General features: G+C 51.0%; 1 protein-coding gene across 1 annotated transcript in view; it reads left to right on the forward strand.

Annotated features, from left to right (window-relative positions):
* The window catches only part of Wscd2 (WSC domain containing 2), a 38,202-nt gene extending 17,782 nt beyond the window's left edge, over positions 1-20,420 (forward strand). The window contains exons 4-8 of the mRNA XM_051161682.1: positions 1,249-1,370; positions 3,010-3,184; positions 7,066-7,230; positions 10,717-10,917; positions 19,767-20,420. Coding sequence (XP_051017639.1) covers positions 1,249-1,370; positions 3,010-3,184; positions 7,066-7,230; positions 10,717-10,917; positions 19,767-20,119 — 1,016 coding nt within the window. The 3' untranslated portion in view covers positions 20,120-20,420. The remainder of the gene's footprint in view (positions 1-1,248; positions 1,371-3,009; positions 3,185-7,065; positions 7,231-10,716; positions 10,918-19,766) is intronic.
* Positions 20,421-24,354: the final 3,934 nt, after the last annotated feature.

The following is a 24,354-nucleotide window of genomic DNA, read 5'->3' on the forward strand; positions in this document are numbered from 1 at the left end:
TTACACAGAGAGACCGTGTCTCAGGGGGAAAAGGGGGGGGGGGAGAAAGAAAGGTACACTTACCTCCTTCCTGGACTAGCCAGAGCTTTCAACTACATCCTTGCCTCAAACTCTCTTCCTGAAGGCCAAACCAAGGTAATGGTTCCAGATGTTTTCTTCAGGGATGACTTCTTTTGGGGACACAACAGTGGGGTGCAGATTTTCTACTATGCAACTGTGTTATTTTTGTGTTAAGGCTCTTAAAGGGAGTCCGCTCCCCATCAGCACAGTATCAGCTCTTGCAGCCCATAGGTGTCCATCCTGGGTCAGCAAAGACTTCTAAGGTCCAAGAACTTTCCCCTAAAGCTCAGCACAGGGGAGGGCCCTGGGACAGGAAGAGTGGTACACTAGGATGCTGCCGGGAGCTTTGCTTCCTGTGGTCTGTGGTCCTGCAGCATTGGTCCTTCTGATGAGAATGTGGAAAACCCTGTGTGCTGTGCACCCGTTTCTTGTTTGGGGCAGTCCCACCATTGAGATTGAGGCATGAGGCACAGGGATGCTAAAAAAGAGAAGGGGGTAAGGTGGCCCACAGAGAACCCATCTCAGTCACCTGGTTCTGGGACAGAGGAGTGTCCCCTGAAATATTGTTCACTGGAAACAGGCCCATTCTTTTCCTTTCTGCTTTGGCTTTGCTGTGTGACCTCAAATGCTGCCTTGTCTGGGCTTCAACCTTCTAGATCTTCCTTCCAGAAGAGGATCTCTTAGAGTGACTTACAGGTTGTGGCCCAAGTAGTCCAACAATGCAATGTCTCCCGACAGAGAAGCTAAGGATAGACACGGTAGCTGTTTCAGTCCACGAGGCTGGACTGTCAACCAGTCCCAGTGTGGCTCTGGAGTCCCAGGGAGTCTCTGGAGCTGCTGGTCTTCAGTCTTCACTGGGATCCTGAAATGGGTTCTAATAGCAGTGAGGGAGCACCTCAGCAGCAGAGTAGATGAACTTGCCGCTGAGAGTGAGGGCAAGCAGGCAAAAAAAGCAAATGCTTTCTTCTCCCGTGTCCTTTTATGGAAGGGGGTGGGGGGTACTGATAACGAAGGTGTGGCCCAGATTTAGGGAGAATCACCTCAAGTGATCCAATGGGGGGCAGTGGGGGGGGGACCCTTGCAAGTTTGCCCAGCTACGTCTTGGGCTTCAGTTGGCTCCAGATGAATTCGGGTTGATGGCCAAGATGAGCAGGGGCTAGGGGGTGACAGTTTCTGTCTGCTCCTCAGATGGAAGTGCTGTGTTCAGGGGCTGTTTCCGCCGACCCAGCAACCTCTCCCTGGCCTTGCCTGTCACAGTCGCCATGCCAAACATGTCCGTGGGCAAGTGTGTGGACCTGTGCACAGAGAAGGTAAGCGGGGGCTGTTTGCCGCACCCCGGGGTGCAAGGACAGGGTGGCATGAAACCTAAGGAGCGGGATGTAGGGCTGGGGAAGTAGCAGCGACTCAGAACAGATGGAGTCACGGATCGCGACCTGTGACGAGGTGCGTCAGTTCACGGAACCGCACAGGGTGGCAGGAGTTGCCTGTTTGTGTCCAGTGGTGAGGGAGGGCGAGATTGAGGTTGGCTGAGGAAGCAAAATAAACATCAGCAGCGGTGGCCTGGTGGGACTCCGCTGTGTGCCTCCTCTTCGGTCCTAAGCAGTTTCCATAGAATATCTTTTTTTTTTTTTAATTAATTTATTTATTATTATGTACACAGTGCTCTGCCTGCATGTACACCTGCAGGCCAGAGGAGGGCATCAGATCACATTATAGATGGTTGTGAGCCACCATGTGGTTGCTGGGAATTGAACTCAGGACCTCTGGAGGAGCAGTCAGTGCTCTATACCGCTGAGCCATCTCTCCAGCCCTTCCATAGAATATCTTAAAAAGAAGTGTAACCTACGGGGACAGATCTCACTGGGTGTGATGTGCAATTTTCTCTCCTGGGTCTTCCTGGACCCAGGGGGGAATCTGGCCTGTGTGTGGTTTAGGAGCCAACTGGACAGAGATAACCTGGCTCCCTGGGGGACAAAGGAAACAACCCAAGGCACTTCTGGTATGCCCATAGGCACACCTATATGCTTTTGGTTTAAAGGCACAGATTTGGGCCAGCAAGGTGGCTCAATGGATAAAAATGGCTCGCCACCAAGTCTGAAGACCTGAATTTGATTCCCAGGACCCACGTAGCAAAGAGAAAGATCTGGTTTCTGGGCGTCTTTCTCTGACCTCCATACATGCACGGTAGCATGCACATCCACACAACCAGCTGATAATTCACAGCACAGGTCAAGACAGTTTCCCAGGATGCGCACCATGTGACACTGTTGCACAAAAGACAGGGCCAAGACCGACAGAGGCATGGCCTTTCCTGGTTCTCTCTCATGCTTCAGGGAAAGCGTCAGTGCAGTGCTGACACTCTCTACCACAACCCTCAATAAACCCCTTTTGCCAGAAAAGATGGCATTTGACCCTAGGTTCAGTCTCAGTGGGGAAAAGGGCCCAGGGTGAAATTTTCCAACATTAGCCACTGAGAATCCCCAGGCTCCAGCACACCCCCTGAATACCTGGACCCTGAAACTCAAGGGTCTTATTGAGCTGGCAAGGCTCTGAGAGGCCCTGCACATCCTCAGCTCTAGATGATTGCTAATCCCTAATTTGGTACCAATGATATGTAAGGTGTTGCTATGGTGATCACTGAGGGAAAAGGTCCAGATGCTCAATGCCCAGATAGTAATTTTCTGGAATGTTTTTGTCCTCACCATGAAGCCAGCAGATGGAAAGGGCTGGTACATTCTTTGGGCGCCTGCTTCTCCCCCGCCCTTCCTGGCTATGGATTCCAAGTTTCTCCTAAAGGCTTATTTCAGATAAGGAATCAGATAAACTATTTATCAGCACAGGAACTGAGATGGAGCAAAGCTGCCAGGGTGGGTAGCTGCCGGTGTCGCTGGAAAAGGATGGTGAGCTGTACAAGGGGCTGGGTGACTCTTCCTCCACTCTTCTGCCCAGGAGTACCCCCTGGCAGCTCTCGCTGGCACCGCCTGCCACTGTGGGTTCCCCACCACACGGTTTCCTCTTCACGACCGGGAGGATGAGCAACTGTGTGCACAGAAGTGCAGCGCCGAGGAGTTTGAGAGCTGCGGGACGCCCAGCTACTTCATTGTGTACCAGACACAGGTCCAAGGTAAGCCAGGCTGCCACAGCAGACCCTACTTCCCAGGTGTGTCCTGGCCACTCCGTTTCCTAGCCAACTGAAGAGAGGACTGAGGGCTGGGCTGGGACCTCACCTGGGCTTAGGGCTCCTGGGTGTGAGACAGAGGTAGCAGCCGGAAGGGTAGTTCTAATGAGCCTGTGTCTGTCCCTCATCGCTGAGGTAGCTCTTTGCTGATAGTGGAAAGAGAGCCTTGGGCCTCCTCTCTTCTGACACAGACCCAGCCAATATCCCCTGTCCAGGCCTCAGTTTCTCCGTCCATGGAAAATGAAGCTGTAGGTGGTTGGCCCCCCATGTCCTTTTCTGCTCTGGATTTCTGTTGTGTCTACAACTTCTTCCTTCTCTCTTTCTTCCCCTCCCTGACTCAGTCATCCTTTCTATCTCTGCCCTTCTTTGCCTGAAGAACCCACACACTGTTTACCTCTCTACGTGGCATACCCATGGGGGTGGGGGTGGGAGTGCCAAGTGTAGTGATGATGAGTGGCTAGGATGGTGGTGATGATGGTGATGATGATCACCATGGTGATGATGATGGTGCTGATGGTGGTGCTGATGATGGTGATGATCAGGATGATGATGGTGGTAATGATGGTGATGGTCATGATGAGGTGCTGATGATGATGATCACAATGGTGATGATGATGGTGGTGATGGTGGTAATCATGGTGATGATGGTAGTGATGATGATGGTGATGATGAAAGTGATGGTGGTGATGATGATGGTGATGATGATGATGGTCATGATGAGGTGTTGATGGTGATGATCACGATGGTGATGATGATGGTGGTGATGGTGGTAATCATGGTGATGATGGTAGTGATGATGATGGTGATGATGATGATGATAATGAAGGTGATAGTAATGATGAAGGCAATGGTGATGGTGGTGATGGTGGCGATGATGGTCATGATGAGGTGTTGATGGTGATGATGAAAGTGATGGTGATGGTGGTAATCATGGTGATGATGGTAGGGATGATGATGGTGATGATGAAAGTGATGGTGGTGATGATGATGATGATGGTCATGATGAGGTGTTGATGGTGATGATGATGGTGATGATCACGATGGTGATGATGATGGTGGTAATCATGGTGATGATGGTAGTGATGATGATGGTGATGATGATCACGACGGTGATGATGATGATGATAATGAAGGCGATAGTAATGATGAAGGCAATGGTGATGGTGGTGATGGTGGCGATGATGGTCATGATGAGGTGTTGATGGTGATGGTGACAGTGACGATGGCAACAATGGCGGTGAGAAGGGTGGTAAGAAGTAGCACCGAAGGGGTTTTGAGGGGTTTTGTTTTGTTTTTAGTCTTACTCCACACCAGACTCAGTACTGAGACCTGCACATATACTTCCTTCCCCTCAGTTGTCCTATGTGCTGGGAATGGTGGTCTACTTCTCTGGGAAAATGAGACTCACACTAGCTGAGGGACTTGCCTGCAGACAGACTATCTGCCTTTATTCCTGGCTGGGCATCTCAGAGAGAACTTGGTGTGCTTGGGGCACTCATACTTGGTGTGGGTGGGGCACTCATACTTGGTGTGGGTGGGGCACTCATACTTGGTGTGCGTGGGGCACTCATACTTGGTGTGCATGGGGCACTCATACTTGGTGTGGGTGGGGCACTCATACTTGGTGTGGGTGGGGCACTCATACTTGGTGTGGGTGGGGCACTCATACTTGGTGTGGGTGGGGCACTCATACTTGGTGTGGGTGAGGCACTCATACTTGGTGTGGGTGGGGCACTCATACTTGGTGTGGGTGGGGCACTCATACTTGGTGTGGGTGGGGTACTCATACTTGGTGTGCATGGGGCACTCATACTTGGTGTGCGTGGGGCACTCATACTTGGTGTGGGTGGGGCACTCATACTTGGTGTGGGTGGGGCACTCATACTTGGTGTGGGTGGGGCACTCATACTTGGTGTGCGTGGGGCACTCATACTTGGTGTGGGTGGGGCACTCATACTTGGTGTGGGTGGGGCACTCATACTTGGTGTGGGTGGGGTACTCACTCATACTTGGTGTGCGTGGGGCACTCATACTTGGTGTGCGTGGGGCACTCATACTTGGTGTGCGTGGGGCACTCATACTTGGTGTGCGTGGGGCACTCATACTTGGTGTGCGTGGGGCACTCATACTTGGTGTGCGTGGGGCACTCATACTTGGTGTGCGTGGGGCACTCATACTTGGTGTGGGTGGGGCACTCATACTGCAACAGAGCCCAAGGGTCTGTTAGTTCCAGGGCCCAGACAATGTGGCCTGTAGATCTTGCCTTGGTTTATGGGGCTTTGAAACCAAATAGACAGTTATGGTGTTGAAAACTAAGTGCTAACATTGAGGTGTTGCAAGGTAAAAAATTTAATTTTACAGCTGGGCCAAACTTATAATCTCCTCCAGAGTAGCAGGAGGAAGCAACCCAGACAGAAAGCAGGGGAACCTCTTCCTAGCGAGCAAGTGGTTACATGTAGAATTCTTCAGTTATGTTTATGCTGATGGGTTTTGGGTTTATGGTCAGGCAGCTAGCTACTGGAACACAGATTGAAACATTTTATGGTCAGTCAATTCTCAGAACATACCATGAAACAATGGAAACTATTTATGCTGTGTAGATAACAAGGTTATTGAGGAAGAACAAACAGAAAAAAACAAGTTGACCTTTAGCCTAGAACATGATTAGAGAGAAGAAAAACACCAAAAAGAACACAATAGAAACAAATCAAAGTCTAACATTATTTAACTGAACAAAAAACAAAGTCAGCTGCCCTTGCATAAACAAAATATTTTGGGGTTTTTTTTGTTTGTTTGTTTGTTTTAAGATTTATTATTTTGTATACAGTACTCTGCATGTACACCTGCAGGCCAGAAGAGGGCATCAGATCACATTATAGATGGCTGTGAGCCACCATGTGGTTGCTGGGAATTGAACTCAGGACCTCTGGAAGAGCAGGTGGTGATTTTAACCACTGAGCCATCTCTCCAGCCCCTGTTTGTTCGTTTGGAGACAGGGTTTCTCTGTGTAGTCCTGGCTGGCTCTGCCTCCCAAGTGCTGGGATTAAAGGTATGTACCACCACCGCCCAGCGACAAGATAAAATTTTAAACACTGAGAACATCAGCCGTTGTCACAGGGCTGACCCGTGGCCTCCCAGGGAGGTCCGAGTAGAGAGTTCTTAGGTCAGGGATGAACGGGTGAGTTCTGTGCTGCCCCGACCCCACAGCCAAGCTTTTATTATGAAACCTCAGAGAAGTGAAATGTTGAGTGAGCAGGGCACTGAAAGGGGTGTGGCCCACAGTGGGAACCGTCAGTTACAATGCAACATTCACTTGGATCTTTTTACATCCCGCTTCCAGAGAGAGAGGCGCCTCTTAAGTGGGGTAGTCCATGGCCACAGGGCAGCCCTTGCCCCCTCTGGCACCAAAAGAAAGCAGGGAGAGCCAGGCGTGGTGGTTCATGCCTTTAATCCCAGCACTCGGGAGACAGAGGCAGGTGGATTGCTGTGAGTTTGAGGTCAGCCTGGTCTACAAAGTGGCTCCAGGACAGCCAAGGCTACGCAGAGAAACCCTGTCTCAAAAAACCAAAAAACCAAAAAAAAAAAAAAAGAAAGAAAGAAAGAAAGAAAAAGCAGAGAGCCTTCTGGCTGAGGTAGGGCTGCAGTGGGAGGGGCTCTCAGTCCCACTGTCAGATTGAACCACCAATTGTGGGACTGGAGAGGCTTGTCCTCCTCCTGGGCTAACACTGGTCCCTACTGTGCGCTCAGCACATCCCAGTGCCTCTCCTCTTCTGTATATGACCTTGTCTCCAGAGCACTGTCCTGACCCCTTGTCCATCCTCCCACAGACAATCGCTGCATGGACAGACGGTTCCTCCAAGCTAAGTCGAAGAAGCTCATCGCTCTAGCCAGCTTCCCGGGCGCCGGCAACACGTGGGCTCGCCACCTCATCGAACTGGCCACCGGCTTCTACACCGGCAGCTACTACTTTGATGGCTCTCTGTACAACAAAGGTGAGGGGTAGAGGGTGAAGGGAACATGCTGCACCACTCCGCACACCCGGCTCAGCAGTGGAGGCCTGCCATATGCCTGGTGCTACCCCATTTTTTATCTCTCTCTCTCTCACACACACACACACACACGTCTCCTGTGTCTTGGTACCTCCCCTGAGCCTACTGACTAATTGACATCTATTAAGCACCTATTGTGTGCTTGGTAACTTTCCTCCATTTAGACTGCCGCCAACATTTCTTCTCTTGTTTGTTTTTTGTTTTTCGAGACAGGGTTTCTCTGTGTAGCCTTGGTTGTCCTGGACTCACTTTGTAGACCAGGCTGGCCTCGAACTCACAGCGATCCGCCTGCCTCTGCCTCCCGAGTGCTGGGATTAAAGGCATGCGCAACCACGCCTGGCTGCTGCCAACATTTCTTAAGCACCTACTGTGTGTTGGGCACCCCACCACAGATATTGACTGACCAACAACTCTATGCTATCAATAACGGCATAAAAACTGTTTACTTTGGGGCATTTATTGAGCATCAACTGTTTACCAGGCATCTTACCTCAGTATTTGCTGTGTGCCATGTCTTATTGGCACTGTCCACACTCATTTACTGAGCACCATTACGCGGGAAATGTGCTTCCCTTGTGTGGTTTCCAAGAAGCCATTTATGGAGCGCCAACTGTGTGCCTGTTGAGCTATCTGCGACAGGTGCTGGCTGCCCTCTTGCCTGACTGCAAACATGAAAGCTGAAGCTGAGTAAGAGGAGGTAACTGAGCCGGGAGTGGTGGAAATCAGCCAGGTGTGGTGGCGCACGCCTTTAATCCCAGCACTCGGGAGGCAGAGGCAGGCGGATCGCTGTGAGTTCGAGGCCAGCCTGCTCTACAAAGTGAGTCCAGGATGGCCAAGGCTACACAGAGAAACCCTGCCCCTCCGCCCCACCCCGGAAAAAAAAAAAGGAGAGATAACTGGGCCCCAACATCACAGTTTTTTTCAGGTGTCTGATTTTTTTTTTTTCCAGCTGTGCCCAGCTGTTTCCTGATTGCATGCTCTTGGTCTTATGTTCTCCTCAGTGTGGGTTGTACAGCTGTGTGTAGACGGCCCTCGGTTGTGGCTCTGTGTCCGTGTCTGAGTGTGGGAACACTTCCTGGCTGTGCGGTCTTTGGCATGCTGCCGTACCTCTCTGACCGTGCACACACTAAAGCCAACAGTCTGTACCTCGTGAGGCTGACGTACGTGCGAATGGGTTGATGCAGGCAGCAAGTTGTGCATGTGGGAAACAGACTCCGCTATTACGGCACAGGAAAAGCCGCGCGGCAACAGCTCCCAGGATAGAAGGCAGGTGGGAGGGACAGACTGCAGGAGAGAGGCAGGAGGTGAAGAGGGTGAGGTGGAAGGTTGGAGCCAGCACGGGTGTAGGAGCATGGCTTCTTTTCAGTTGCTGTGATACAGTGACCAAAGGCAACTTAGACAGGAAAGGGGCAGGAACTGATGGAGGGGGTGGGGCGAGGGCGATGCTTACCGGCTTGCTCCCCCTGGCTTGTTCAGCCTGCTTTCTTATTGAACCCAGGACCACCAGCCCAGGGATGGCCCCACCCACAATGGGCCAGGTGGAGGGAATTCCTGAGTGGAGGTTCTCTTTCCATGGGTGTCTCTCTAGTTTGTGTCAAGTTGACAAAAAACAAACAAAAAAACCAAACCAAAACAAAAACTAACCAGCACATGGGGCCTGTGCCTTTGGATCCACAGATCTCTGTATTTGGTTTACTTAGCACCTACTATACGTGAGGCTCCTGTCGGGATTCAAACCCAGACCCTCAGCGGAACTGGGGCTGTGCTGCCTTTATGAGCTGGTGGTCAGACACTGTCCTGTACAGGCTCCACCCTCAGAGGAAGGGCCCCGGGATCATTGAGGTCAGGGACCTAAAGCGGTGGTCTTGTCTCCTGTGTCAAGGTCAGTGAGCCCCGCCTTGCAAAGCCATGTGGAGAAGGGTTCTGAGGTCCTGTTTTCCCCCTCGGTGGCTTGAAAGATGGGAAGGGAAGCAGCTGCCTTGACACCCTGGTACTGGCCTCCCGTCAGTTCCCTCCTGTCTTCAGAGAGCAGTGGAGCTGCCAGTCTGAAAGTCAGGGTCTCCCCCTCCTAAGCCTCAGGAGTCAACACCAAACACAGAGGCTATCCGAGAACACACCACACAGTGCCAGGAGGGGACCTCGGGGACACTGTGATGCAAGGCACACCCAGTCTATGATACTGGAGGTGTGAGGAGACAAAGGAAAACATGTTTTTCTGCGGCTCTGAGGTCATGTCTTGGAACCATTGTCTGGTGGCTCCTTGGAACCTGAGGGTGGCCTGCCTGAGGGTCACATGATCCCCAGATAAGTAAATATAACTGTGGTGACTCTGAGAAGTCATATTTAGATATGCCGCATTTGTGTGCCGGAGCTGCTGAGTCCTTAGAAAAGAGGGGTGCAGAAGTGGGGTCCCTGGGAAGTGCTGGGATTCAGCAATTCCTTGTGACTTGCTGACAAGTGAGCAGCGCGCTCAGGAAAGCCAGCTTTCCCACTCCTTTCTAGTCAAAAAATTCTTCTGGCACGTGTTCTGCAAAACGGAACCTTCCCGTCTGCAGACCAACTCGCCAGGAATTGAAATTTCAGATTCTGGAGCAGGTATTTCTAGACAACTGTGTTTTTTGTTTGTTTCGTTGGTTGGTTTGGTTTTTTTTGGTTTTTACGAGACAGGGTTTCTCTGTGAGGCCTTGGCTGTCCTGGACTCACTTTGTAGACCAGGTTGGCCTGGAACTCACAGAGATCCGCCTGCCTCCGCCTCCCGAGTGCTGGGATTAAAGGCGTGCGCCACCACGCCCAGCTTGTGTTTATTTTCAGTCTCCACAAATACTGCCCTAGGTTGATGCCATAGTTAGCATCAAAGACACAGCATCTCAAGTCTCTCAAGACAAGGACGTGACCCTCCATACTGTCATGTTGGTGACATCATGAAAGCCTTGTTATGGGGCAGGGGTTGGAGGGGGGATGGGAAGTTTTCTTTAACGTGTTGCTGTTTTGGGCTTGGGAGATGGCGTCCTACACTGTAGCGGGATGGCTCAGGGGACTGCAGGCAGGGGCCAGCACACCCGGAGCTGGTGCCATGTTCCTCCACAGTGTGCTGGTTCTTTTATGCCACCTGCCCATTGCCAGGCTAGGCCTGTGAGAAAGTGGATTTCAGTGTAGACAAAATGAAGGCCACAGGCAGAAAGTCCGTGTCCTGGTTGTACCGAGTTCCACCCAAGTGACGTGTGGCATGAGGTCGAGCCCCGCACCCTCGGCCTCAGTGCCCTCGGGGTACTGCGCCGTGGTGAACTTCAAAAGCTGTTGATAAAGACCTGGTCCAGGCACTCAGAATACACACAGGAAGGAAAGGGTGAGCGAGGAACCCTGAGCTGCTGCAGGAGAGCGTGGGCTGGCTTCCTCTGATTCTAACCTCTCTGCTGGGCTTGGGGACAGGGTTCAAAGGTGAGCGAGACCACTGGCGTAGTGGGAGGACCATCTGCATCAAGACCCATGAGAGCGGCCAGAAGGAGATCGAGGCCTTCGACGCGGCTATCCTGCTCATCCGCAACCCCTACAAGGCCCTCATGGCAGAGTTCAATCGCAAGTACGGGGGCCACATAGGCTTCGCGGCACATGCTCACTGGAAAGGCAAAGGTACAGGAGGGAAGGAGGGAGGCCTGGGGCAGTGTGGGTATGGGGTGACAGGAGTCAGGGCCTGGGGCAGTGTGGGGTACAGAGTGATGGGAGGCAGGTCCTGGGACACTGGCCAAACTAGCCAGCTCTCTTCTTCCCAGGCTTCCTGGGGTCTGCGAGAAGTAGATGGGGGGGAGCTTACCTTGTCCCTGAGCAACCCCTGTCTCTGCTGAACCCTCCAGGAGCTAGGGGGAGACTGTTGCCGTGCCAGGAACACATGGTTAGCACCCCAAGTTTGCTGAGCTGGGATCCCCACCCCAGCCTTCATGTCCAGAGAGTACACTCCCCCAGCAGCCACCTCATGGGCCTGTGTCCTTATTTCAGATGTGAAACCTAGTCAGGCATGGTGACGCACACCTTTAATCCCAGCACTAGAGAGGCAGAGGCAGGCGGATCTCTGTGAGTTCAAGGCCAGTATGGTCTGCAGTGCAAATCCAGGACAGCCAAGGCTACACAGAGAAACCCTGTCCTGAAAAACCAAAAAAAGAAAAGAAAAAAAAAAGATGTGAACGCTATAGACTAACACCCAGTCAGAGCATTGAACTGACTCAGAACCCGGGGAGGGGGCATGGGAGAAGGGGTTGCCCACACTCATCTCCTACTGGGGCCAGAATAGCCCCAGAAGCTTCTCTCAGGTCAAAGAGCTTTGGCAGATAGCTCTCCCCAGGGAGCAGAGATCTTCCCATGGAACAGAGCCCCCACTCTGCACCCCACGCTCTCCTTTGACAAGGTAGGCACCAGGACAACTTGGGGGGTTCATTAACAGTGCAAATTACCTCCCCCCAGACTCGCTCAATCAGAAACGCTACATTTCCACAAGCCTTTGGGGGCCTTCCTGATAAACACAGACTTCCACTTAAGTTTCACTGCTCACGTGGGGCTGGTGACCAGCCAGCTGCTGCAGTGTCACCTGGGAAATGTGAGAGTCTGTGTCCAATTAGATTTCCCGCGGGCTCCAATGCTCTCACAAGTTTTGAGGACTGCTTTGGGGACACCCTTGATGTACAGTGGAAGGGCAGGGCGACCTGGGAGACGCAGAGGCCGCATGGCAGATGTGCATGTACAACTGCTGTAGCCCTGCTCCCCTCCTGATTAGAGCCAAGATAAGCCTCCCCACCCCACCCCCAACTTTGGTTCCATAACGTTAATTTTACAACCCCTCAGGCGCAGGATGAAGGCGAAATTTTATGTGATATGATTACACAAGGTGAATTGTCCTGGATCTGTTTAATGAAACAGATCCTGTGCTTAATGATTCCGTGGGGAACCGGCACCGAGAGGCCATTAATCAGGGCCTGGTTCCCTCTGCCGACAAGGAGATGGAGCAGAGACCACCAGGCTGTGTGCAGCCAGGCACACCTGTGTGTCCGGTGGCTCCTCGGGGTGCTCTTTCTGGATTTGTGGGTGCTAATCAGTTACCAGGAGCCCTGAGCTAGTGGAGGGCTTTTGTTTTTCCACTTCTAGTCTTCTTTGCAACGAAATCAGTTCGGAGCTTTGAGAGGTAGTTGGGGGTGGGGTGGGGGTTGGAGTGGAGCAAGTGAACACCTGATATGGAGGAACACAAAAGAGCTCAGGAGTTGCTATGCAAAACCTGGGCCAGCAGGATGGGGCGGCATCAGCGGGGGACCCTTCTGCGCCTGGCGCTTCATCGGGACCTTTGCAGTCTTTGCAAACCTTACTGCCCTGAGGTGGCAAGACTTTGCAAGGTTTGCAGGTCTGCAGACTGAAACTCAAGAGCAAACAGCACCAACAAGGTCACCCAGTGCGGGTAGAGGGGAGCAGGGGTTCCAGCCCCAGCCACCTGGCTGCAGAGTCATCTGTGGACAAGCCCTGTGTCTCAGCCAGCACCCAGAGGAAAAGGACACAGCCTTGACAAGAGGCAGCTTCCCCAGAACCGGAGCTTCAGGTGACAGAGTCAGAAGACAGGCTCAGCTTGACATGACACACCAGGGAAATGTCTTCAAGATGGTCACACGTGACCACACCTGAAGTAGCCTAGACCTGTGGGGTGCTAGGCGCCAAGGGCCAGCCTCACCTGGGTTTCTCCGGAGGTGGGAGTAGCCACGAAGGATGCTGGGAAGTGGCTCAGAAGTGGGGAGAAGCGGCTCTGTATGCTTAAAGTTTCCCAGTCTCCCACATACATCTGGCCCTAACCCATTATAACAGTACGGGCCCAATTAGTCAGCTGCCTGTTTTAAGAATAAAAAATAACCTGTCGCCAGTATAAATATTTCTCAAGTAGCCATGGGGTTCCGGGAGGGGACTAGGACAGAGGCGTTTAAGGACAGCTTCGGATGCAGTCTCTGTCAAGAAAAGCAGTCCTTTATCATGGTGCAATTTAGCTGTTGGAGATTTCAATTTAGTTCCTGCTGGGTACCAGGCTACGGGAGGAAGTGAGGAATGAGGCTGCTGGTGGCTGGAGAGGAACGGGGCCAGAGTGAGAGGGGCTGGCTAGGATGGTGTTTCCCTGCTGTGTGACCTTGACCGGGTCACCTTCCCTGGCTGGGCCTCAGTCTCTTCCGGCTCCTGGTCATGAGCCTTGGGGTAGGTGGGAGAGGCCTAGATGAGAGAGAGAGTCATGTGCTGCTCCCTCTGGAGGGGTCTGAGGGGGTGCTGCACCATCAACAGTAGAGCCCTCAATGTGAAGGTGGGGGGTGGGGAGGGGGTTGTTCTCCAGTTGGGCTCGGGGCTGATGCTGTTCCCAGCATCTCAGCCCCCCCCCCCCCCCGCCATTCTCCCAGCTTCTCAGTCTCCCGCAGTCTCAGCAGCTACCCAAGGAGCTCTCCACATAACCTGTCTCTCCAGTCAGGTGACTTTCTATCACACGGCTGACAATGAGCCCCCAAGAAGGGACAGTCTCTGACAGTTTGAATAGAGAGACCACAAGAGGAAGCTTAGCACTCCCCCGGGGTGACCACACAGTAAGGACTCTCTGTATGGTCAGGAGGAAGAGTGAGGCCTGTGTGAGCCCGGGGTGGGGGTGGGGGCGCCCAGCAATGACGACTTCCTGCTTGAAAAGATCAACAGCAGTGACCACAGTAGCCGTGCTTATTGAAAGGCTACAGGGCTGGACAGTCCGCATGCCCGGGCCACACCTGTACACAGCCCACTGTTCCCTGTGAGCACGCAGTCAGCGCTTACGACACCTTGGTGGTAAAAAGCCCACACCGCAGCCAGACAGGTTCCCCAAATCCCACTCTGCTACTCACCCACTCTGTGCCTCAGTTTCCTCTTCTGTCAAATGATGACCGTGATGATGATGGGTACCTGTGAGGACTGAGTAAAGTTAACTCCTGCCTATATAGTGAAAATACATATACAATCCAGCAATACACCTGTATAATTAACACATTAATGAACATTATAGACCTATTATATGAATATATTTACATAAATTATACATTATGAAAATATATTTTATAAAGCCGGCCATGGTGGCGCACACCATTAATCCCAGCACTCGGGAGGCAGAGATAGGTAGAGCTCTGTGAGTTCAAGGCCAGCCTGGTCTACAGAGCGAGTCCAGGACAACCAAGGCTACACAGAGGAAACCCTGTCTTGAAAACCAAACCTACTTTATATAAACTTGATATGGTTTGCATAGTGTAGTCTGGGAGTGAGCTGGAAACAATTGGATACAGGCCTGACCTTTTGGTCAGTGTGGAGACTCACATGGTGCCTTTCGGTTGATGAAATCATCCGGCTGTCTTTATCCTTTGAGAAGGACTCTGGGACTAACTCTGAATTTAGTTATCATACTTAAAAAGGCTTTCACAATACTATGTGTTATTAAATAATAGAACAAACAGATTCAAATATTCATTCATCAAGTTTTACACCTACTGTTGAATTTAGAAGGGATGTCTCAGGTGGGCAGAGCTCTCTAAACACCTTTTAAAATGAGTACAGCAGCGACTGACTGTTCAGAAAACAAAGGCTCCGCGCAATGGGAAAACACTTAGTCACAGGTTTTACATGTTCATTTAGTCAAAGGAGAAGCAAAGGTTTCTTTGTGTAGCCTTGGCTGTCCTGGAACTTGCTCTGTAGACCAGGATGGCCTCAAATGCACAGGGATCTGCCTGCCTCTGCCTCTGCTGGGATTACATGCAGGCGCCACCACCACCCGGCTCTAGAAAACAGTTTTAATGAGGTAATTTTAAAAGAAAGTTCAGGAGGCTGTAATGTAAAACACAGGAAATATGGTATCTTAGCTATCCTGTAGTTATAAACACAGGTAAAGCGCATGAAGAGTTTTGGTTTTTTAACCAAATTTAAACTAAATATTTGTTAAAGACTTAAGCTACGGTAACAGGTGCCTTGAAGTGTTTTTGCTTGTGTGTGGCTTTTTTGTCATTGTTAGAAAAGCATTTCCTTTTACTAGTCTTTACCAGGCATCAAAAGCATAAGGCACCCAGAGTAGGACAGACCTTGGCGTTCATGACTTTATCATTCTTTTTAATTAAAAAGAGTTGAATAATTCTTTTAAACGTATAATTATGGTGTAACACACGTTACGAAGCCCTTTAAACTCTAAGCTCTAACATGTCTACAAAAACCTGAAAGTAGGTTTTTTTGTTTTGTTTTTTTTTTTTAAACTCAAGTGACTTTGCACTTTTTAAAAAATTTATTTACTCATTATGTATACAGTATTCTGCCTGCGTGTACACCTGCATGCCAGAAGAGGGCGCCAGATTTCATTATAGAGTGTTGTGAGCCATCATGTGGTTCCTGGGAATTGAACTCAGGACCTCTGGAAGAACAGACAGTGCTCTTAACCTCTGAGCCATCTCTCCAGCCCAAGTAGGTTTTTTTTTAATGACAATTAAAAAAAAATAGACACTTAGGACTTTCTCTTACACTGGCCTTGCCACGATACAGATCTTGAAACCCTGCTTGTTTGTCCAAACGTTTGAAATGCCGGTATGCGTGTAAACCCTCACATACAAACAAGACAGATGTAAAGCACAGCCGAGATCTGGCCTTTTAATCTCCGAGATAATGAGCTCAGTGTCTGGGGTGTCTCAGCTGTCACTAGGAAAAACACATGGCAGCGTAGGGGCTGCCGTCTCACAATTAGTTTATACCCTCAACTGGATAAGGAGCAAGGAGGTGACGTCTTCCTGAGAAAAGCCTCTTGATCTTAAGCAGACTTTACATTTTTAAATTTTAAAACATGTTAATTGTCCCAAGGAAAGATTTAGGACCATTAAGAGAGCCATTAAACACAGGAAAAGGAGACTTAGTTGATGTGGTCACGGACAGTGAGACCTGGCAAACCCCTCAAGACTGGCTTTAGGGACCTGAAATAAAACCCAAGTAAACAAACCCAGTCTCTCCTCCTCCTCGTCGTCTGTCCTGTAAGGTGTTTGACAACTTGCTAGAACTGTTTAAAATCTCTCTTGGAGGAACAAGCTCTCCCCCAGCTGACACCCCTCCATCTCCCACCACGAGATTCCTGGGGGACGCCTATGTCATTGGGACTGTTGCTTCACCAGTCTCATGGTCCGACGGAGACACACGCTCACTCACACACCTCTTGAGAATATCCTCATTTCTGCCAGACTGCTTACACGGGGGATTAGGTTTTGATGATGATGTTCCCCAGAAAAGCCACGTGTTAGTACGTACGACCCAGGACCAGAGCTGGGTGGGTCTGAGAAATGTCTGTTATTGGTGTCACAGCCACTCAAACATCTACAGAGTTTCTTCTTGGATAAGTGGAACCGAAGGAACGCAGAAGAACCCGTGCTGAAGACGATGGATGAACCACTCAGGAGAGCAGGCAGGGAAACTCCCCAAGATGCTAAAGATGGCCCTTGGCACAAGTCCCCAGGAACGCTGGAGAGGGGCACGGACAGTTTCCTTTGGTTATCTCTAATAGCCTAAAGAGTTCCCCCAAGCTCAGGCTAAGCTGAGATTCTGAGTTTTAAGGAGGACAAGGAACTTTAGGACTGGTTAAGACACTTTAATGTAAACATTAAAGGTTACATTAAAGGAGTTAAAAGGAAAACAAGCTGCTCAGAGAGAAACTAAGATAGGAGGGGAAGCTGAGCGTGGTGGCGCACGCCTTTAATCCCAGCACTCAGGAGGCAGAGGTAGGCGGATCTCTGAGTTCGAGACACAGAGAAACCCTGTCTTGAAAAACCAAAACCAACCAACCAACCAAACAAACAAAAAAACCCTGACCCAACCCACAAATTCCCTAGCTAGCCCAGGCCAGTAACTTCAGGAGAAAAGAAAGAAAGAAAGAAAGAAAGAGAAAGAAAGAAAGAGAAAGAAAGAAAGAAAGAAAGAAAGAAAGAAAGAAAGAAAGAAAGAAAGAAAAAGACAGAGAAAGAAAGAAAGAAAAAGAAAGAAAGAAAGAAAAGAAAGAAAGAAAGAGAAAGAAAGAAAGAGAAAGAAAGAAAGAAAGAAAGAAAGAAAGAAAGAAAGAAAGAAAGAAAGAAAGAAAGAAAAAGACAGACACAAGGTTTCCAAAAGGAGGAAGTACCTGGAGATAAACCGCCATCTGGCCCTCCAGCCGGCTCGTGAGGGGTGATTGCTGACTAACCTGCACATGGTTGCAAAAACACACTAAAGATAACCCAGACAGCCTCCTCAGTAGTCAAGATTCTGTGCTTAAAGTCCTAGGCAGCAAAAGTCTGAAGAATCACAAATAGGCAGCCGGCTTTAACTAAACATCAAACTCCAAAAGCTGATCAGACTGGTAGGTAATTCATAATAGGAAAGAGCGCGTAAAGCCCCACGTGAATTAAGTTAGATGTGATTATATTAATTTAGATGCTAAAATAATAAAAATGACTTATGGGGGGAGTTAGGCCAAAATAAAGGTATATTCTAAAATCACTCTCCGTTCTCTGACATTTGTTATCTACTCTTATTGTCTTTTTGTTTTTTGAGACAGGGTTTCTCTGTGTAGCCTTGACTGTCCTGGACTCGCTTTGTAGACCAGGCTGGCCTCGAACTCACAGCAATCCCCTTGCCTCTGCCTACCGAGTGCCAGGATCAAAGGCGTGCGGCACCACTCGGGTCAGTTTTAGACGCTGTTTTTTAGTGTATTCTCCCACTGGGTCTCTGGTTGTCCTACGTGTTTACACAAACGAGAAGGAGCTCAGGACAATGGGCGGGTGAACAAGCAACACTTGAGAGGCAGAGACAGGCTGATCTCGTGAGTTCGAGGCCAGCCTGGTCTACAGAGTGAGCTCCAGAACAGCCAGGGCTACCGAGAGAAACCCTGTCTCGAAAAAACAAAACAAAGACAACGGGGCGTGTTGGTTGTGTTTGCCTTTGAAAAGCCATTGCAGGGAGCGAGGGCGCTCAGCTGACACCCCCATACTTTGGGGTGGGCTGGGGTGGGAGGGAACAAGTGTCTCTTGTCTTCCTTCCTTCATCATCAGATGATCGTAAAATCCCTAGGCCAAAGGTTTGACAAGGTCACAGGAGAAGCAGCAGAAAAACAGCAGAATAGCATTTAAGGAGGAGTGTCAGGAAACAAAGGCCAAATGTTAATAAAGGAAACATCCCAAAGACCAGGAGAGCTAAGAGAAAACAGAAACCAAAAGCAAACAAGCTAAACAGCAAGCCTAAAATGCCACTGGAGTTCCGAATGCAAGCGAACCAAACTGAATGTGAGACCAAAATGCTCTCAAACACAGACACCAGATACCTTAAGACAAATGAGAGATACCTCTCAAAGTATGACATGTCAACCAGCTCAGAATAGACAAACCATCCAAAACCCAAGGGAGGTCTGGAGGCCCAGAGAGAACTCACCAACAACTCACCAGAGGGACTAACACCAGATGGCCAGGGCCCGATGGATACACACCGACCTGTGCCTGCCTGGCTTCTGGTCAAGTGTTTCCTCTGATGAAAATCCCACACGTCACCATGTCTGATGACATAAAACCCTCATCTTAAAGGCAGTATGAGATAGTTTATTCTGGTACCATTTTGAGTGATTATGGCCCACGAACAACAGGTTTAGTCACCCCAAGTTCCATGTTCCAACGTGGAAGCAGTTTCATGACTTTTTTTTTTTTTTGGTAGTTTTATAGAAGAAAGTCGTAAATCAAGGCAAGTTTAAAATACATTGGTAGGTACATCAGAGAGGCGGGTACAGGGACACGGGGTAACTTTTCTATTGGCCTGCAATGCTATCTGAGAGTGTCCTTAGCTTTGGGGTTGTTGGAAGCTGTCTGTTAATAGATTCCAGAATAATTCTTAGTCAACGGGGTGTTAGTTCAAACACAGAGGTGCACACGGAATGGCTGTTCCAGAGGCTAGAATTAGCCCAAGGTAAGGCAATTAGCCTTTGGGCCAGCAACATCGCAACCTCTTCACAGAACTGTCGCTCTGGTCAGTCAGTCTCTTCCAGCATGGTAGGTAAGGAAGCGTGCCACTCCCCGGCCCTCCCTGTGTAATTCTGCGGTTCTTACTTCTGCAGCTCCACATTTTGTTAGCATAAAATTATTATGTTGTGAAGCTGGGCGTGGTGGTGCAGGCCTTTAATCCCAGCCCTCGGGAGGCAGAGGCAGGTGGATCATTGTGAGTTCGAGGCCAGGCTGGTCTACAAAGTGAGTCCAGGACAGCCAAGGCTACACAGAGAAACCGTGTCTCGGGAAAAACAAAAACAAAAAAACAGAAAACTTGTATGTTGTGGTCTGTTTGTGTATTGGGTTGTGCCAGGGATGACCCAGGAGCCAGTCAAGTGTGTGTTACCCGAGGGAGCACAGGTGGATTCAGGGATCTGGCAGGTATGCCATCTGCCCACCTGGTGGCGTGCTAACGCACTACTGCTCTTTCCGCAGAGTGGCCCGAGTTCGTGAGGAACTATGCTCCGTGGTGGGCCACGCACACGCTGGATTGGCTCAAGTTTGGCAAGACGGTCCTGGTGGTGCACTTCGAGGATCTGAAGGAGGACCTGTTTGCGCAGCTGGGCCGCATGGTCAGCCTGCTGGGCGTGGCGGTCAGGGAGGACCGGCTGCTGTGCGTGGAGAGCCAGAAGGACGGCAACTTCAAACGCTCCGGGCTGCGCAAGCTGGAATATGACCCTTATACCGCTGACATGCGCAGAACCATCGCCGCCTACATCAGGATGGTCGACACAGCCCTGCGCAGTCGCAACCTCACCGGGGTGCCCGATGCCTATGGCCCGAGATGATAGGTGGCCAGGGAGGGACCCGACTTCAGATGGCTTTAAAAGGCTGGCTTCCCTCTGACACAAAGACAGCCCCAGGCTTCTGCCTGCCTTGAGAGAGGCCCCTCCGAGGCCTGGGGAGAAAGACATCCAGATGCCTTTCCCCCCTCCCCCCACCCCCCGGGAGTAGGCTCCCTGGTTTGGGGGCATCCCTGTCCATGCCATCGGTGGGAGCAGACAGTGGTTGGGAGGTTCCAAATGTGGCAACTGATGGACACATGTAAGCGATGACACTGCAGCTGACTGTGTGGGCCCCTGTCCCCCCACCCCCACCCCCGAGCAAGCACTGGCTTTCCGATCTCTCTCAGGCCACCTCTGTGTGACAGGCAGACGGCTGGGCCCTGTCTCTGTGGCCTTAGATATATGACTTCTGAGGTACAGAGTCTGGTGCTTTGGCACTACCGTGGGAGCCGCCCCCAGGCTAAAGCACATGACCTAAGCTGGGTGCTGTTCCGCCTCTAGGACTGACTGGAATTCTGTCCTGTCTGCCCATGCTGTGTCTTGGGGTTGGGGTGGGGAGGGTGACGTTAGGGTTCTTGTTCCTTCTTCCAAAGGCCCTTAGGTACCAAAAAACAAAAAACAAAACAAAAAACCCAACCCAACAGGTTGGCCGTATGCCACATACAAATCTCCAATGACCCAACTTTGCACGGTGGGGTCCAACATGGCTATCTTACACTGCCCTCCAGATCCCTTACCCAGGGAGTCCTTTACTAACCAGAGGCAGGGAGGGAACAAGAGTGCTCCAACGCAGAGGGAGCCGCACGCAACACAACAGTCGCCTGCTCTCCAAGCCATCAGCTTCCCTTCCCTCGCTTGTAGCCCAACAGGGCCAGTTCCCACTAGGGACTCCTTAGAAATGGGGTAACGGACAGCTCTCTGTCTCCACTGTACCGCTGCTCTCTTGACCCTGAGACACCAAACCAAAGGATTTCTGACTCAAGTCACTGATCATGTTTTTAAAAGCATGCATCCAGGGTCCCGTCTCCTCACCTGGGATCCCCGTGGCTTCCCCTCTAACCCCACATTGTCACCACTCTCATAGCATAAACGCAAAAGCCATAGTCACAGCCCCCCTCGCTCGCTCTTCCGTCTGGAGCAGCCTCTGAAGTCCTGGGCGGGGTGGGGGTGGGGGGCAAATAAACACTCTTTCCCACCTGGCCAAGGAACCCTGGAAGAGGTTCATGAAAAGAGATATATTTTTTTAAGAGGAAGATGACCAGGACCTTCTATTCTGCCCCTTGGACACTGGCCACACAAAAAGAAAGGGCCGGAAACTGGGTCTGCTCTCCTTGTCAGATGCCCTCACCGGGAGGGTTTGGACCACCCCAGGGCTCAGCTAGGGGGGCTCTGAATGTATTTTGTACGGTGTTTCCCCACCCCGGGCTAATTTCTAGTTTCCTTTCACTGGGTAGTTGAGGGCCTGGTCTCCCCTCCTGCCTGGACGTCAGCTGAGACTTTCTGGGGCCAGACCCTGGGCCAGGTCCTTGCCAGTGGCCACCTCCGGTCACAAAAACTTTCTGTTCAAAGATTCCTCAGGTCAACACTATCATTAAAAGAGAGTTTTGTTGCTAATTCTGCCACGTGGCCCTGTTGTATATGGTGAGTTCATAGGTGAGGTGGGGTTTTTTTTCCCTGTGGATATATGTGTGTGACTGAGAGAGGAGTGAGTGTCCAGGGGAGGCCTGAAGTGGACAATTAATTCTCTGGGTGTATGCATAGATATGGGAGTGTGCACGGGAGGTGTCTCTTCTGTGTATGTAACAGAAGCCCTGTGTGGCCACTGTACACTGTCTCTTCAGTAGGGGATATACTGATAATATTCAAGGACCCCGTGGCTGTCAGTGTCCAAACCTCCACCCTGGCTTCTCTTTACACTGTAGACTGACACCTTCTTCTGTGGGGAAGGGCTGTGACCAGAGACTTGGCCAGCCAGAGGGAGGAAGAACTTTTTTTGTTTGTTTGGTTGGTTTGGGTTGGTTTAGTTTTTTTGAGACAGGGTCTCTCTGTGTAGCCTTCACTGTCCTGGGCTTGCTTTGTAGACCAGGCTGGCATTGAACTCACAGCAATCTCCCTGCCTCTGCCTCCCAAGTACTGGGATTAAAGGCGTGCGCCACCACTGTCCGACTGAGAAAGAACTATTACTGTTGCCTTGTAAGGAGTAATAGGGAGGGGCAGCTGTGATGGACTGGACAGGGGCAGGAAGAGGCAAGGAGGGGCTTCTCCCCAGCCTGGGCCACCCACACAGAAGCAAGAGAGAAGACTTCAGTGGCAGAGTCCTTGGGGGTGAAGGGGTGCTGCTCATGGAAGCCATGCTGGGTGACTGAGCTCATCTGGGCCCAAGCCAAAACAACTCTGACCTGTCACAGGCAGCACACAAGCCTAGACCCTTGAACCTGGTCACCCAGTCCTAGGCCCTTGAACCTCGTCACCCAGTCCTAGACCCTTGAACCTGGTCACCCAGTCCTAGACCCTTGAACCTGGTCACCCAGTCCTAGACCCTTGAACTTGGGTCACCCAGTCCTAGACCCTTGAACCTGGTCACCCAGTCCTAGAACCTTGTACCTGGTCACCCAGTCCTAGACCCTTGAACCTGGGTCACCCAGTCCTAGACCCCTGAACCTGGTCACCCAGTCCTAGACCCTTGAACTTGGGTCACCCAGTCCTAGACCCTTGAACTTGGGTCACCCAGTCCTAGACCCTTGAACTTGGTCACCCAGTCTAGACCCTTGAACCTGGTCACCTAGTCCTAGACCCTTGAACCTGGTCACCCAGTCCTAGACCCTTGAACCTGGTCACCCAGTCCTAGACCCTTGAACCTGGGTCACAGCTAAATGCTGATTACAGTTTATATGCCTAGATTATACACATATACTGATCCATGATCAGTCTTAGACTCACCTTAATCGTTAACTCCACACTGAGTCCCAAGGCTGCTCCTATGCATACTGAGCCCTGTTCCTAGCTATCCATGCACTCTAACCATGTCATAGCCAACGCCTGCCCAGGGTGAAGCGCCAGTCACAGCCAGCGCCTGCATTCTTTCATTCACACACGCACACAGGGATTAACCCTGCAACAGGGACCCTGTGCCCTGTTTCAGAGACTAAGAGTCCTCATTCCTTCGGAGCTCATGTTTTTGTTTTTTTGTTTTGGTTTTTTTTTTGTTTGTTTTGTTTTTCGAGACTGTCTTGGACTCACTTTATAGACCAGACTGGACTTGAACTCACAGAGATCCACCTGCCTCCGGAGTGCTGGGATTAAAGGCATGAGCCACCATGCCCAGCCGAAGGAGCTCACGTCTTACCAGGTACCAAGCAGTCTAAGAAATCAGAAAGCATGTGGGGAAGACAGTAGTGGGGTGTGAGGACCCCTACGAACCGTAGAGACTGCAGAGTCCCAGCATGGACATTAATTTCAGAGCTAAGGCTCTCACTATGGAGAGCAACGGGGAAAAACAGCTTGGGGTGGGGGGAAAGGAGGAGCTTGGGGTGGGGGAGGGGCATCCAGGCTGCATCCAGCATAGGAGGGAAGAGGAGAAGGGAGGACATACAGGCAGATCCTCCAAGGACTATCTTCCAGGCAGAGAGAGAGGCCTCGCCCTTCTTCCTTTTTATCTCTGTTTTCTTTCTCCTCCTCCTCCTCCTCGCTTTTGCTCACAGCCATGATTCCCCTCTGTGAGGGTCTGACTTTTCCCCCAGCTGCCCTGGGTGCCCCTTTCCTCTCTGCCTTCCCCTTACTGTCCCTCTCATCATCACCGCATCTTGGTCTCTGCATTGTTGCCCGAGGTGCCTCTCCATCGCTACCCCTTCATCTTAGAGTTCTGAACCCCTCTCGTCTTCTCTTCCTCTCTCTCTCTCCCCCTACCCCCCCCCACCTCCTCATCCTGCAGAGTGGGGGTGGCCCTGTGGGATCCAGGCATCAGAAGACAAATGTACCCAGACTGGTAACCAGGGAAGTGGTTTCCTTAGCAACAGGATCTGCAGAACAGAGGCCTGCACTGCCCTGTCCTCCTTAGCGCTGCTATTAAGGTGATAGGATAGAGGAAGAGACAGGGAGGGAGGAAGTGAGTGAGAGAGGGAAAGAGTGTGTCAGGAGGAGTGCCCGATTAGTCTGACCACTACTGAGAGTCCCCCTCACAGGAAGGGACAACCCTACCCACACACACACCATCACTCCCCCCCCCACCCCCGCCACTC

Source organism: Acomys russatus, chromosome 19, assembly GCF_903995435.1.
Source record: "Acomys russatus chromosome 19, mAcoRus1.1, whole genome shotgun sequence".
Taxonomy (NCBI): domain Eukaryota; kingdom Metazoa; phylum Chordata; class Mammalia; order Rodentia; family Muridae; genus Acomys; species Acomys russatus.